The 17114-nt window shown below is 40.9% G+C and overlaps 1 protein-coding gene across 1 annotated transcript; it reads left to right on the top strand.

Moving 5' to 3' along the window:
* The first annotated feature begins 925 nt into the window (after positions 1-925).
* On the top strand, positions 926-11307 carry LOC149449794 (interferon-induced protein with tetratricopeptide repeats 5-like). The gene is made up of 2 exons (XM_089692778.1): positions 926-1093; positions 6416-11307. The coding sequence occupies exons 1-2, from the start codon at positions 1089-1091 to the stop codon at positions 7866-7868; spliced, it is 1458 nt and encodes a 485-aa protein (XP_089548904.1). The 5' UTR covers positions 926-1088; the 3' UTR covers positions 7869-11307.
* The last annotated feature ends 5807 nt before the right edge of the window (positions 11308-17114 follow it).

Raw genomic sequence — 17114 nt, 5'->3', positions numbered from 1 at the left:
TCCATATTTCCTATATTTCCTACTTAACTGTCCCTCTTTTTGTTCCTGTGTGTTGATATTTATGAAAATGTACTATTCAACTACCAATAGTGTTATTCTGCACTAAAACCGTCATCTTATCTCTTAATTATCTTGTTTGGTAGTTTAAAAAGTCATACGATGGGAAAGTCATGGTGGAAAAAAAGCTGTTCTGGACTTAACGAATAATGTTGGGCATATAAATTAATGGTTTGCTTAACTGGGGGCATGGCAGGGATATGTCTATTGGCTGACTGAATAGTGCTAGAAGGTGTCCTTCTTTCTTATCTTAGATAGATTGGAGGTACTGTATGTATGACTATGCAAAAATATCCATTCCTGGATTTCAGCTTTATAGTTGCCCTTTAAGCTTTTACCCACTAAACAGCATTTTTAACACGCTTTGATGCATGTCCCCCATGGCAGTGCCGTACTCCCCTTGCCCTATGTTTGACAATTCCTTGCCTATTAGCAGGGGTAGACTGACCATTTGGAAACTCGGGCACTGCCCGAGGGCCCGGGGTCAGTAATGGGCCCCATGAGATGCCCCTGGTACCTTTTTCATAGGCTTTTTTGAGTTTGGGCAAGGACACAGGGACCCCATGATCCCCTATTGCCCGGGGGCCCCATGAGTTGTCAGTCCGCCCCTGCCTATTAGCATTGAAAATGGCCAGAATTAATTTGCAGGATTCACTTCCAATAGACTTCAATGGGGTTCATATTAATATTTATAATTTTCAGTTTTTTTTTTTGTTTGGCAAACATCCCTTGAACCAAGCCCAGGCACATTTGACTTATCACTACTCAACATTCGTATTCGCTGACAGCAGACTACAGTAACTCAAGAGTTATGTGCTGTTCTAGTTTCACTTTCCATTCTTTGCTCTGAGACGTCTTTCTGTTCAGCAAGGAAAGCTGATCTGAGTATCGTTTCTTCCATTGCCCCACCTATTAGCACAATAGCCATCATTAGAGCATCACCAAGCTATACAAACATTGCTGGTATAAACAGCTTCTTAGAGCACAGGATAGACACACTGCATTTTTGGAGTGAACATTATCTTGCCAGAATGAGGTAATTACAATACAATTTGTTCATATTCTCTTTCAGAAATTGCTGTCTTTCTGTTTTATCTGTTCTATGTATTGCATATATTGCTCAGCCATTGTATGTATCTTATTCAGCTTTCTTTGAGCCCTCATTCACACTGATAGGGTGCGGAATTCGCAGCGTTTTCTGTACGAATTCCGCATCACATCAGAACAGCACCCCGTTCACACGAACCGCTGCGAGTGTATATGTTAAGTTGAAAACACCCCGAAAGCGGTCCGCAAAATGCGGTGCACTGTGCAGAATCAGATCGCATAGGTGTGAATACCCATGCAATCCGATTCTTGTGTGGACCCAAAAAAGGGTCCTGCACCTTTTTGGTGGGGATGCAATGCAACTAGAGCCATACGAAATCTATGGCTCCAATTGCACCGCACACAAATCACATGTGATTTTCACAGGAGTGCGGTGCGGTTTCTGTGCGAATCCCATGTGATATACCGCACCGCATATATGTGAACCCAGATAATACCACACTATTATCTTATTATGCTGTGATTTCAGCAGATAGTTTTTTGTTATCCTTCTGGATTTTCTTTTCCTGCTCCCTTCCTCTATGGAATTTCACTTCTTCAGCAGTAAATGCTATCTTGCTGTTCAATATTAACATGATGAATACAAGAGACTCCCTTACATGGACAGTGATGCATGTGAGGAGCTCACAATACAGTTGTAGACATCACTGCAGTTCCCTAGAGATGCAATATGCTAGTCGTTCATTCAGGCCATCCATATGAATCTCTTACTTAAAGGGTAACTCCACTTTTGTGGGAAAAAATATTGCAAATAAAAAAAATTATATATCACTATTGTGATAATCCATATTGTAATAATCAAGGACACACGATGCGTTGGGTCGGGTCATTGCACTCTGCACCTACCGTCTGAAGCTTCTCTGCACAGGATGATTTGATCGTACCTACCTGTGCAGTGCTCTGCAGTAACATTAGGTGACTCTGTATAGCAGAAAGAAGAGGCTGCCAGCCAGTGCCAGGGCCGTATTTACCTTAAAGTGGTTATAAACCTTAGGCATGCAATATGAGCATAGTGTGTACTTGTCTCCATTAAGGGCACTAAGGGGTTGATTTACAAAAACTGGTGAGTGCAAAATCTGGTGCAGCTGTGCATGGTAACCAATCAGCTTTTGACTTCAACTTGTTCAATTAATCTTTGACAAAAAAACTTGGAAGCTGATAGGTTTTTATGCAGAGCTGCGACAGATTTTGCATTCTCCAGTTTTAGTAAATCAATCCCTAAGTGTAATTTCCATCTGCTGCTTCATTCCTCTGCTATCAGCATGAGTCACTTCAGACAAGTTTTCCTGACACCAAGAGAAAAATGGTGACAGGGGAGGGACCTCCCGCAGATTGACAGCCTCAGCTCTGTTCCTGTGAGCTCTGTGAAGTTGGGAGTGCCTCTTCCTTCCAATTAGATGTGAGAGCTCTCCTCACTGAGCTCTGCAGAGTGTAACTTTAGCTCTCCAACTCCTTTTTTCCAAACTCTCAGACAAGCCTTATAAATTTTGCACTTTGAACAGATGTAGTGAAGAGAAGACTGCAGATAGACAGGTACACCTCATGTAGGAGGATGTGTTGCATCTATGTGCATTACCTGATTATAGTCATTTTATTGGGTATATGCAAGGGTTTAAAACCACTTTAATGGGTCTCAAGGGTATAGGGCATCAAGTTTAGAGGGAGCAGTACCAAACATGTCCTTTCTTCTGTTTGGTGGGCTCCACAGTTGAAACATAGCTATAATTATAGTGCAGACTCCATGCTGCCCCAACAGTGCTTTCTAGCAGTAGTTTTTACTAAAAATCAACCAGATTTAACCTGACTGTCAGAATACAAAAAATCTATATGGAATTTGAGACTATTATCATATGAGCAATACAGTTCTCATACAGTAAATGAGGAGGACTGTGCTGTTTTTCAGCATTTGCCTGTGAAATAACTCCTATAGAGGCCATGACATCAAACACAACAGTGGGACCAAATGTTCTACTTATATACATGGGGCCCATTCTGCAGACAGGCAAAGAGACACATTTTTATCTCGTAGGGAAGCCCTGCCGTGCTTATATCTAGGGGAGAAGTAAGGGGGGCTAATATTAATGATACTCTGACCCCTTTTCATTGATTCAGTCGTTTGGTCCCCTAGGGCTGGTCATTGAACGCCTTCCTCCTTTACTGCCTGACTGGTATCTTTCAGGAACAGATGTTCATCATGTCTTCTCTCCCTGTTAGAGAACAAGTGTTATCTCAGTGTCAGCAGCATGAATAAATAATTTCCTGCCTCAGCTCAGTGCTTATGAAACTGTCAGATAACAAAAGTGCTGCTTGGAAATTTGGCTGGTTCAGAATGGACTGGCTGAATTTTGATCAGTGTGTGGTCATCTTCACTAGACAAAAAATTATTGTTTCATCAGTTTCTGTCAAAGGGACAAATTGGAAGATTTTTCTCGATCAGCATCTGATTGCTGCGAGCAAAGGAAGGTTTTGTTAAACACCAGTGGTACCCTTCTCCAGCAGCCAGGATCACAGCTGTGAGGTGTCTTTGTAGGGACCCAAAGGTAAAGAAGGCAACAGATGACAGATTCAGCAGGAATCAGCCAAAACTTGAGTCAGGTTTGGCCCTACAAGCACCACCAAACTCAACAAAAATTGACTGAGCTGTCTATGGCCACTGACGGCATAGCTGAGGTTTCTGTTGAGAGGAAGAGAATACAACTCAATTATAAAAAAAAACATTACCGGATCAAGGTTTCGATATAGTGACAGCTTAAAGCTGAAGTTTACCCAGAAGGGGAAGTTTTGCTCTTCCTCCTTCTCTCCCCCTTCTCCTTCACATTTGACAGTTTGCTTTTGGAGGGGTGCGGGTACCTGGTTTTGACAGGTACCCACTCTTCCATATCTGGTTGGATCGCTGCAGCAATCTGAGCTGAAATGTGAAATCCTCCCCTTCCCTTGCAGCCTTCAGGACATGTCACAGGTCCCAGAAAGCTATGGGACCATTCAGATTGTGTATCGTGGCTCGCACATGCACAGCGAGCAGCTGGCTGTGAAACCACAAGTAGTCACAGTTGGCTGCCCACCGTTAGTATCCATCGCTGGGGGCCAAAGCACGGTGAAGAAACCAGCTGGGTAAGGACATCACTGGATCCTAGGACAGGTGAGTGTCCTATTATTAAAAGTCAACTGCTACAGTTTTTGTAGCTGCTGACTTTTAATTTTTCAGAGCTGCTTTAAGAGCTGAGATTCCGGTTATTACAAGGTGTCTAACTGTTCTAGTGTTGCTGAATCCCTTCACGCCAACCGTATGCAAATATGTGGCCCCACTGGACTGGGCTTTTTTCCATGGGGCCGCTAATTTGCATACCTCTCTTTATGCTGGGAGCACTCCATGTGGTGCACTCCCAGCACAGAGACTGGGGTTTCATTGAGAGCCCAGGGTCCGTGGTAATGATCGGGACCCGGAACTCCCGAATCCAGGTCATCTGATCACTGTGATAGCCTCTGATTATCACAGTGATCAGTCACTGTGAAGCCCGCCCCCGTATTTTCTCTCTCTGAATGGAGGAGAGAGATACATTGCATCTCTCTCTGTCCTTTCAGAGAGAAAAAAAAGGTGTGTGTAAAAAATTTAATAAATAACTAAATAAGGGAAATAAAAATATATAACATAAAAAATACCTAGCTCAAGGTTTGATTTAGCTCAGTGCCAGGATTAGTGTTTGGTTCAAGGTCAGGGTCCGTTATTTTTGTTTTTTTTTTTAAATTAGTGTCAGTTAGTGTCAGTGTGTTTTAGACAGGATAAAAAAAGTGTGCAATGCAGTTTTTTGGCCGTACTATGCGTACAGGAGCAGAAGAATTTATTGTGAGTTATTCTTTGGTGGAAGGTTATGTTAGTAGCAAGAAATATACAGCTACATTTTAAAATATTATTTTTTTAGTATTTTGGGCCTGTTTTCCTTTGATAATAAAAAAAAATCAGGAGCTATCCATTACCATTCACCACCAAATGAAAGCCCAATTTGTCCTGAAAAAAACAAGGTATAATCCACCTTGATGCACAATAGTGTGCACTATTATTTGTGGGCCGTACTATGCGTACAAACAACCATTAATATACACATATGTGGTATTGCTGTGATTGTCAGGAGGAAAATTTATTTTGAGTTATTCTTTGGTGGAAGGTTATGTTAGTAGCAAGAAATATACAGCTAAATAAATAAATAATGGGAATAAAAATATATAAAATAAAAACTACCTGGCTCAAGGTTTGATCTAGCTCAGTGCCAGGGTTAGTGTTTGGGTCAAGATCAGGGTCAAAGGTCAAAGTCAGGGTCCGTTTTTTTTTTTTGTCAGGATTTTTTTTGTAAATTAATGTCAGTTAGTGTCAGTGTATTTTAGACAGGATAAAAAAAAAGTGTGCACTATTATTTTTTTTACTATGCGTACAGGAGCAGGAGAATTTATTTTAAATTATTCTTTATGTGGAAGGTTATGTTAGTAGCAAGAAATATACAGCTACATTTAAAAAAATATATTTTTTAGTATTCTGGGCCTGTTTTCCTTTGATAATAAAAAAGTCAGGAGATATCCATTACCATTCACCACCAAATGAAAGCCTAATTTGTCCTGAAAAAAACAAGGTATAATTCACCTGGTTGCACAAAGTAGTTGTGATGATATGTATGGTTTTACTAACACATGTCAAAGTTACAAAATTGTGCTTAGGCATTGAGATTTGTTTTATCCTTAGGTGAGTAGGGGTAACATCTCTGTTGTGTGTAGTAAATTATCACAAAATAGCAACCTTGCTTTATAGTGTATCAATATGGATGTTAGCCCCAAGCCATCCCAAACTTCTGGCCCTGGGTATTGTGTGCTTACTGACAAATTGGCTGATTTACTAGATTTCTGTTTTACCAATTCTTTTGGCAATATCTCTACATTTCTGCCTAAGTGACAAGCACCAGGTCACTGCATAGTGATCTTAGTTTTACTGTTGCCTTTTCATTATCCTTGAGGAGAACCATAAATGAGGCATGCGAGTCTAAAGTTTTGGATTGGCACTACTAGGAACTGCTGGATTTCTGGCCAGCAAGACCCCAAAAGGCAAGCGAAGTGACTATGTGAGCACTAGTTACAATCTACTCTATAATTACATTTCATATATGTTGGAAGCCATATATAAACATATGATTATCGGTATGAATATTTGCAAAAATGTGCTACCACAGTACTTAATATTTACAATGTATTCTGTGTTCTTTCGTAGTGTACCTTCCAAGGTTGCTTTGAAACCCCAATTGCTGCAATTAAAATGCCATTTTACTTGGAGACTGCTAGAAAAGGATGGCAATGCTGATGAGCTGAAAGAAAGACTTGATTACCAACTTATATTCCTGGACACCAGCAACAAATACATGGTGTACAATCTCCTTGCCTATGTAATGCACTGGAAAGGTGATTACGCAGAAGCCATCAATAACTTAAAGAAAGCAGAGGAAAATGTTGAAGACTGTACCGATGGAAAAAGCAAAAAGTTCCTTGTGACTTTTGGAAACTATGCCTGGATATATTTTTACATGAACCAATATGAAAAAGCTCAGATGTACATAGAAAAGGTAAACCAAATTTATGATGAGCTCAAGCAATTGCCTAATGATACTAACAAAATAGCAGAGGTTTATGGTGAACAAGGGTGGTCAATGTTAAAATTCAATGCAAAGTATTACGAGAAAGCCAAAGAATGCTTTGAAAAAGCTTTAGAACTAAATCCAGAAGATCCTGAGTGGTGTTCCGGCCATGCTATAGCGGTATACCGTTTGGAGGGACTGAACAGTAAGAAATGTGAAGCTTCTGAATGTAAGTCCTTACAGGCCTTGCAACATGCTGTAGAGGTAAATCCAAAAGATGCCGTCTTGAAAGCACTTCTTGCACTGAAGCTGCAGGAGCTAAAAAGAGATAAGGAAGGAAGAACATACATAGAAGAAGCTCTGCAACAAGCTCCAAATCTTCCATATCTACTTCGTTATGTGGCCAAATTTTACAGAAAAGCCGGGCTATTAGATGAGGCTTTGCGTGTCTTAAAAGAATCTGTTGATCTTATGCCAACATCTGGCTTTCTTCACCACCAAATAGGACTGTGTTATCGGCAGAAGATGATCAATCTAAAGAAGCTTGAAAAGGAAAACTATCAACTCCGGTATGTACACCAGGAAGAAGTGGATGAATTTGTCAACAAGGCCATTTTTCACTTTGAAAAGGTGCTGGAACACAAGAAGACATTTGTCTTTGCATATACGGACCTGGCAAATATGTATTGTGAAGTAAAGGCCTACCAGAAAGCAGATGACACATTTAAACAAGTTTTGCAATTTACTAATCTCACAAATGAAGAGAAGCAACAGGTCCACCAGGCCTATGCCCGTTTTCAAGAGTACCACAGGAAATCGGAATCAGAAGCAATAAAGCATTATAAAGAATGTTTCCAGATATCTGACCCAAGTCTGCCCAGGGATTTAAGTGAGAAAGCATTAAAAAGACTGGCCGAAAGGAAGATAAAGATTTACCCACCTCAGGTGTCTGGATTTGAATTGCTTGGATTTGTCTATAAGAATAGTGGAAACATAAAAGATGCCATCGAATGCTATGAAAAAGCCTTGAAACTTGATCCAGGCAATGACGAATATTTGAGTGAGCTGTGTGACTTGAAGCTAAAAATATGAAAAATACTAAACTAGAACCGACGCAATTATGTGCATCAATTTATAACACCCAATTAGAAACCAGTTTCCAATAGGTTTTATCATTAAAATAATGTAAAGTAATTTCTGTTTGGCTGTGAAAAGAAAAGTGCACTTTAAAACAAAGTGCATGTATACTTTCTGCCCTCTTCCCCTGACCTAAATTAAACCATCCTCCCCCTTTACAGATGCATACTTACCTTGCTCCAATGGCCATGGTTCCACTGTTTGTATACATCCAGTGGTGTTCATTAGTGCCCATCAGTCTTCTATGGGGCTGTGTCTTGAGACCAGGAATGATCAGAGATGGTCCTATAGATGTCTATGGGGCTGTAAAGTGCATGGTGAGCTAATGAGCCATGGTAGACAGCTTTAGTTCTTCAGGCAGAGCTTCAGTAAGGATGATCCGATGGTGACATACCCCATCCTCCCTCCTGCTCCATTGAGAAAAGTCCTTTCATTCATATACTGCTTGTAACCAGATTTATGAATGAAAAACAGAATCCTTTTACTGATCAGACTGTCCCACATTCACAGATCGTGTTACAGTCCATGTACCTAATGTAATGAATGAAAGACTTTTTCTCAGTGGAGAAAGAAGAAGGCAGGGGCAGATCTTCTGCCTGAAGCTGTTACCTATATGTTCATGAGACAGGAAGAGGATGGGGCAGTGAAGATTTCTCCAAGATCCAGCTGCTTGCACAATGTTGGACATACTTTATTACAGGTACATGTTACGACTAAAACTTTAGGGATTTTTTTCTTCTAAACTTCAACTTTAAATTGACCAGAAAGTTTTTTCTTTATGTAAAGTACTTTAAAATTATTTAAAATAATATAATTAACATCTTCAGTTTTATAACACGAATGTCCAGCTATATATACACACCTATCTATATTGTTATATTTTAACTAATTACAGTATTTGCAAGATTTATGTTGATTTGACTATTCATAAATAGTAAGGAGTTGATCAGTTCAGGTAAAGTGGTTATAAACCCTTACATATACCCAGTGAAGTGACTGGCCTCAGGCAGGGCCAGTGCTAGACTATTTTGTGCCCTAGGCAAGACCAGCTACTTGCGCCCCCCCCCCCCATAAATAAATACATTTTTTAAACAGTATAAAATATTAAATCAACAAGACATGGAACTGATACATTTCTTTTGATTTGCAAAAATAAGTGCCATAAGATGCCACAGCACCAATATTAAAGACAAAATCAGTGACGCGAACGGTGGGTGGCAGGGTAACACAGTTGCAGTGAGTGGAGGAAGATGGTTCCACATTCTGACAGATCCCAGGCTGGAATTCTCCTGCCAATGGGGGGAGATAAAACGCTGTGACAGCAGGCAGGCCAGCCCACACACACACACAGAGAACACCTGAACTGAGCAATCCCACACAGTGACAGATCTGACACAAAACACCACCACCAACACTGACACAGATCAGCAGGCCCAGCAGACACTAGAAGAGCAGGCTGTGGGATTGTGATGATGTCATCACTCACTGACATATTGCACATGTAATGGATGGCTGGCTGAGCCACACTCACACAGACATGAGACATCAGAGTTATACCTTACCTTCCTCCTCAGGCGCAGCTATACCTCTGCTGATGAGTGGGAAGATAAGGGCTGGAACTACACAGTGATTAGCAGCCGCCACCTGGCTTGCAGTAAGGGACAGAGTCTGAGAGGAACACTGGAAGGAGCTGCAGCTCAGCTGCTACACTGGCCTCAGACACCCAGCATCTTCCTCCCCTCTGCCATCCCTCCCCTCAGCTGAAGGAGCATTCGTGATGCGAGAGCATCACACACAGAGAGAGTGCTGGCCTGTGCTGCACCTGTGGCAGTGCACCCTAGCTAGCCGCCTAGTTTGCCTAGTGGAAGCACTGGCCCTGGACTCAGGTGATGCTCACAGATGAAACAATTCCTCCTACATAAGTTATACCTGTTTATCCACAGTCTTATCTTCTCTATATTTGTTCAAAGTACTAAATTTATAAAGCTTGTCTGAGAATCCAGAAAAAAGGGGGCGGGGAGCTGAAATTACACTCTACTGAGCTCAGTAAGGAGAGTTTTGAGAGCTGATTGGAGGGAAGGAACACCCCCCCCCCCCCCTCCATACAGCTCACAGGAACAGATCTGAGTCTGTCAATCTGCTGAAGGTCCCCTCCTGTCACCTTTTTTTCTCTTGGTGTCAGGAACACCTGTCAGAAGCAACTCATGCTGAAAACAGAGGAATGAAGCAACAGACAGAAATGACACTTAGTGCTCTGGATTGAGGCAAGTACACATAGAGGGATATGCTTTGTTCATATTTCATGTCTGAGGTTTATAACCACTTTAGCACAGGTGTTGTTTAGGGGCAATGAATCTTCCAGGTCGATTGCAAACAGATACTCTTTTTCAGCTATTACTCAGTCTTTTCTGTGCATTTCTTATGGTAAGTCAACATTCCAACCCAGAATACAGGTTACCCCCTCCTTACTCTATGCCCTCCAGTCATTGCCCAAATAACAGAGTACTGCACTTCTTATCAAAGTATAGTACATATTAGGGTGATGACAATACAATGAGAGGTGAGCCTAGTCCCATCATTCCTGTGCGTCAGTAAAAGCAGAATCCCTACCTGTGGAATCTGCAGTCTTGGACTGAGTGTGGGCTACCAGACTGGACCGCTAAGAGGTCCAAAAGCACTATTTTACTAAACTACTAAATGCTTACAGTCTTGTAAATATTCAACCACTACAGTAATCTTTAAGTATATTCTTTCAGACGCACCAATTGATTTTCAGAGATTAGTTGGTCACTATTGATAACATTAAATTGTAAAACAAGAAGAGTAGATATATATACACACACAGCTAAAACACAGATATGTGAGCTGATGTCTCTGTCAAGAGTTTATACAGTCTTGCTTTACATCTGTGTCACACAGTATAGCCATATAGCTAACAACACTACTTCTGTTTTCAGCTTTGCAGCTTCCGGTGTCACCTGATAGCTCAATAGGCAACAAACTGCAGTGAGAATTGCACTTTAACAGTTGTACTTTCTCCTGTTATGGCTTTCATATTTATTATATATAGAAATTGTTGTAGTGTAATGTGAAATTTTGCTAAAAATTAATAAAGATGAGCTGATAAATAATAATAATTCTGTTCAGGATTACAGCTATGCTAATCTGTTTTACCTTTGTTTGACAAGTTATTTGATAATAAGATTTGAATTACTGTTTTATGTTCATTGTCTCACTCCATGGCTGTGAGGCTATTCACCAGTTAGATTGCTTATGCTTACCATGGGCCTTCAGCTATTGTTTGAAATGTTTGTAATGTTTGGATCCTTTTTATGTGTTTCAAATAAACATCGTTGTGGAAAAAAAAAATTAATAAATATTTCTTTAAAATCAACTGCTTTTGAAATATTTGGCTTACAAATATAGAGAATGAGCTTAAAGCTGATGTTCAGTTTACAAAGAAAGATATACTGTAAAAGAGCCTTGCAGTGACAACAGCCGCACTGATTGGAACCAGCTTCACTCAGCGCTTGGTTATGGGAGAAGGAACACAGCTCATACCTTCATAACCCAATTAAATCAAAGGGTTTGTTTTCCCAAACAGAGCCATATGGCACCTAGCCACCAAAAGGTTAATTCAGGTGGTGATCACCAGGAGAAATGTGGGAAAATAATAATTCTGTTTTTTGCTGAAGATTAACCCCTTTAAAGCAAACCAATGGAGACCAGATTAAAATTAAATTTATATACTGTATGTGGCTCCCATGAAAAAAAATAAATGAACCTTGACATATGGACCTATTTGCTACAAGTGTCCAGAGTTGGGCTTTAAAATTGCTTAAAAGCAGTATTACTGTTGGCTATATAAATCCTGAATAATAATAATAATAATTATTATTATTATTAATAAACTAAAAAAACAAAAATGAAATATATTGCAGTTTACCAATCTTTAGGTGTGGTGGCTGCATTAGTTTTCTTTTTTAGGCTGTTCTCCTTCTGTTTTCACCTGGTGATCTAAACAGTAACACATCTCCTGTATAATACTGCCCCCACTCTGGATGAAGGAGCACGGGGGCACAGCAGACAGCAGCATTGTCATTGCCTTGGGGGAGGGGAGTGTTAGATGTACTAGTTGATTTAGATATTCTAACAGCCAAACTCCTGCTCACACTGCAGTTACACAAGCAGTTACAGCAAACTGTTTTTTTTTGGGGGGGGTGAAGGTTTTACATGAATAAATAAAAGCTGATCAGTATAAGCACCCCTGTCAGTGCTAAATAGTTTATCCCAAAACTCCAAACTGAGACATTTGCAGGACAGCTTGTTCTTTTGAAAAATGACAGACTTGTTGACCAGATCACCAGATAAGAAAGAAAGAAAGACTAAAAAAGAAAAATAATGCAGCCATCACATATAAGAAATGGTAAGCTGCAATATAATAAATGTTTGATTTTCGGTTTAATACTGCTTAAACTCCTTACAATGTATATAGCGCATCTGGATGGAACTGTTTTTAATCAAGAGACATTCAACACCATCATGCCTTCACCCAGCCCTCTCATCTTACCTCCTAACTGTAAAACAATATATAAGTGTTAAATTATATAATCATATGTAGCACTGCAATAAGAGGAGCTGCTAACTGTTTTGTGATATCTCTGCACACCTGAAGATGACAGGCCACGCTCACCCACCACTTACCAACACACCTTGAAGTATTTCAAAGAATTTATTACTCCATGCATAACCTATAAGAAGAATTGATTAGTATGTGTATCTATACAAACAATCAAAAGGACAATAAAGTTGCTCTGACAGATATGGTTAAACACATGCAGTATTCTGACTAATGGTAATTAGCAGAACTGAACTGCATTTACCTAGCAACAGTAGATAAAGACAGTCCTAACTTGCTGTAACAGTCCCCTTTTTATCAGACTTGTCAGTGAATGATGAAAAAAAGAGACGAAAAGAAAAAAACATTAGCTGGCAAAGCTGGATCCCTTAAAGAAAGCATAACAGATCCCAGCAGACAACAGATTAACTTGTGCAGTCTCTCCTGATTGTGGTCAGCTATGGCAGAGTTCCACTGAGCCAGCAGCAACAACCAAGTCTTTTCTAATACCCCTGCTAGCTTTAAGACTGCACTCCTTCCTCTCAACAGCCTGTAGACCCACTTTTTCTTGTTTCGTTGGATTCAGCCAATCATTGTCCTCCAGATTCGATCCAGACTAAGACAAGATGGCTGTCCCTTGCACTGGAGATACTCTATAGACGAGCATTGCAAAGTGGTCTTCTGAATCTCCCTGGCAGTATTCCCGAGTGTAGCTCGGGGTATAATTTCAGTACCAAGAGCGGTAACCCCGAGCTACACTCGGGCTTACCATGCGGCGTTGCTCAGGGAGTCCCCTGCAGCGTCCCCGGCCATCTCCTCCGGCCGATGCCGGCATCCGGCTTCCGTGTTGTGGTCCCTGTGACGTCGGGACGTACAGGCGCCGGAAACGGCGGCAAATTTGAAATTTTAAAAAAATGTCATTTTTTAAAAAATGATTATTATATAGTAAAACATTGCTGTTTCAATGCATTTCACATATATTTTGTCCCTACTGCTTTGTCCTGTGCCCTGCCTGCATTTTGACTGTTCTTTCTGCCTGGAAACGTAGAAAAGTCCATGGCGTCCAAAAAGCGTCCCTTTACGTCAAAAGCGGTTTTAGACCAGCTAGAGAACAGCGATAGTAGATCAGAACCACTTTCAGAATTGAGTGATAATGATTCGTGGGGAAATTCGTCATCAGACACTGAAAACGATTTTGCGACTTTGCTCAGCGATGTGAGAAATTGCCTCTGTATTTCAAATTTCAGTGTTTTTGGTTTGATTATATTATTGAATTAAATGTATTATTATTATATTATTATTTTTTATGATTATTTATTAAATTATAATTTATGATTTCGTGTTTCAAGTTTTATTCTACCCGGGATGTTTACTAGACTCTTGTTCGGACAGATTTCAGTGAGTTATTCTTAAAAATTACAGCCTACAATAAAAAACTACATATTCCCATGCAAAAATCGGAAATAATCATACCGCCGAGGAGGTTAAAGATGGATGCTGCACTTCTGCATTAATGAAGATCCAGTTCAACCCTGTCCATGCTTACATGACTGAAAAGTCTTTCTCCCTGTTCTTATGTAACAGCTCTAAGTGCCCCAACAGCCGAGTGACAGTGCTGTAATTTTTTTCACCTCACTTCATGTGACAGTTAAGCACCAGAGTATTTTGTACCTTAATAAGTGGATCACATTAAAGGGTCTTAAATCAAGCTTTTCTAAAGCAAATAACTAAAACTGGCCATACAGTGTGTGCATTTAGTCTGGTTCCTGATGAAAGTAGATCAGTGGGTGGCCCTGTTACCACCCTACCACCCGACATACTTCGATTGAAAGAAGCAAAGGAGTTGGGAAGAAAATCAAATGTAGGCAATGTTCAGGTATTTTAACATCATGCAGATGAAAAAGCCTTATTGATATTTAACCTGAAGTGTTAAAGAACATTTATTGGCCATTTGGCCAATAATAATAAACAGTTTAACACTATAGGCTAAAAACGTTCGACCAGAAGAGGAAATAATATGAGGGAGACCTCACTGTGCACTAAGTGTATGGAGATTCCTGCCAACAGGCAAAGGCCACTGTTATTCTCAGAGCGAGTCCAGTCATCTCTGCAGTGGGGGCCATTTGTACTATGTCTGTTGCCACCATTAGCATTGTGATCATCAACCGCTGCTGGAAACCCACGCGTCGCCCTAATATTAACATCTGATTGGGTACTCTGGTGATACACAAGCACATGACACAGCAACACAGTGCAGCAAATGAACCAGAAAGGCAGGCTTGTCAGGTTTTCCTTTCTTACATGGTGGTGCCAAAAAAGGGGAAGTTCACTCAAATAGGGAAGTTATGATTTCCATCCCCCTCACTTTAACTTTTGACACACTATTTTTTTTTTGGGGGGTGGGGTGCAGGTACCAGCTCCCACTACCGTTTGGATTGCCTAGGCGATCCGAGCAGAGGTTTACCCTCCCTTTGCCCGCAGCCTTCTGGGACACATAACAGGTCCTGTAAGGCTGTAGAGCCATTCACAAAGTGCAGTGCGGCTCCCGCATGTGCAGTGTGAAACTGGCTGTGAAGCTGAAAGGAGTCACAGCTGGCTTCCCACAGTAAACATGCCAGTGCTGGGGACCCGAAGACTGGCAAAGAACCGGCCTGGGTGAGATCGGCACTGAATCCCTGGACTGGTAAGTGTCTGTCTATTAACACCTTCCCGCCCGGCCTATAGCAGATTGACACTCGCTGTTGTGACTGGGCGTCATATGATGTCCTGACAAAACGAGCCGCGGGGCCGCACAGCGGCGCGATCTGTCACTGGATGTGTCCACTGGACACAGCCGATGACATATCACTACACCGGCCCGTTGCCAGTGCCATGTGGCCGCTGTGACCAATCACATGTCAATTGTATACAATGGATGGCTTCCTGTCATGCCATCCATTGTATACAATTATGTTATTAGTTGTGACTGGTCAAGGCAGTCTCATGATACAGACAGAGCCAATCACAGCCCATCTGTATCATGTGATCAGCTTTGCCCAATCATAGCTAATCACAACAAAAGACTGAATGAATCAGTTTCATTCAGTAACAATGATTGCAAATATCAATGAAATGCATTGGTATTAGCAATCGTAATGTGTTAAAAAAAAAAATCCTGATCACTTGCCCAGAGTAGTTCAATGTTACTCTGGTAACACTGTATTGCTTTGGTCACAGTGTGCTGAAAAACAAAATAGTAAAAAAAAGAAAAAATGTAATAACGAATAAAAAAATAAGAGAAACATTTGAAAAAAAAAAACAATTTAAAATATTATTATTGTCACCAAAGAAATGTAGCAGAATATATTTTGACCTAAATGTATGAGGAAATCTTATTTATTTGCAAATTTGTATACCAGAAACAAAGAAAAATGCATTTTTCTTCAAAAGTTTCAGGATTTTTTTGTTTTATTTAGCAAAAATAAAAAACTCAGTGGTGATTAAATACCACCAAAAGAAAGCTCTATTTATGTGAAAAAAATGATACAATTTTCATATGGGTACAGTGTTGCATGACCGCGCAATTGTCATTCAAAGTGCAACAGCACTGAAAGCTGAAAATTGGCCTGGGGGTATAAGTGCCCCGTATGGAAGTGGTTAAAAGTCAGCAGCTACAGTATTTTTTCCAACTAGGGTGAATATCATCTTTAATGACAGCCTAACAAAGCTGTTGGTACTAATTGCTTCCATACTGGCTGGTGGAAACAGCCCCTTCCACAAGTTCATGGCTTGTGCTAGCAGTGTGGCAAGTACCCAGTCACTGTTACTTACTTGTCAAAAGGCTACCCCAGCCCACCAAGTGGAAAAAGGTGCCTCTGTTGCTAGACCGTGCTGTCTGTGACAGGATATACATGACCACTGACAGTTTTATAAAAAGGGGTCCCACAGATATCTGACCCTTCCGTGTAGGGGAGTGAGTAGAGGGTATATTAGAACCCCTTCTTACTCATTCTCAAAAAATGCCAAATATAACTAGACACCCAGCGTCAATCACGTCATTCAGCAATATAGTTCAGTCATCAATGCTCGATGATGGTGCTCAGCCACACTACTGCTGCAAAACGACAGATTTCTGGCTACTGTGGTAATGTAAACACAGCAGATGGAGATTCTGGTGGAGATTATTGACCATAATATGACATGCTGTACATTTCCTATTCCACATTGCCTCATTCCATATTTCATGCTGTGCGTTTCCTTTTCCACATCACCACATTCTGTATGCCATGCTGTAAGTAGGGGCGGACTAACCATTTAGGCACTCAGGCACTGCTCGAGGGCCCTGGGTCAGTAGGGGGCCTCATGAGGTGCCCCATGTACCTTTTCATAGGCTCTTTTGGCGTGGTTTGAGTGTGGGCAAAGACATAGGGCCCCCATGACTTGTCATTCCGCCCCTGGCTGTAAGTTTCCTATTCCACACCAGTGGCATCCATAGGGGGGTACGGGCTGCACCAGGTGAACCCATTACAGGGGGTGCAGGAGCAGGATGCCAGCAGAGCTTCTGGGCTCTGTGAAAGTCCTGGCCAGTTATTGGGGTGATCCTG

The sequence above is a fragment of the Staurois parvus genome, unplaced genomic scaffold (assembly GCF_062004578.1).
Source record: "Staurois parvus isolate SC_StPar_1 unplaced genomic scaffold, SC_StPar_1.0 ptg000604l, whole genome shotgun sequence".
Classification (NCBI taxonomy): Eukaryota; Metazoa; Chordata; class Amphibia; order Anura; family Ranidae; genus Staurois; species Staurois parvus.
This window is presented reverse-complemented; position numbering and strand designations above follow the sequence as displayed.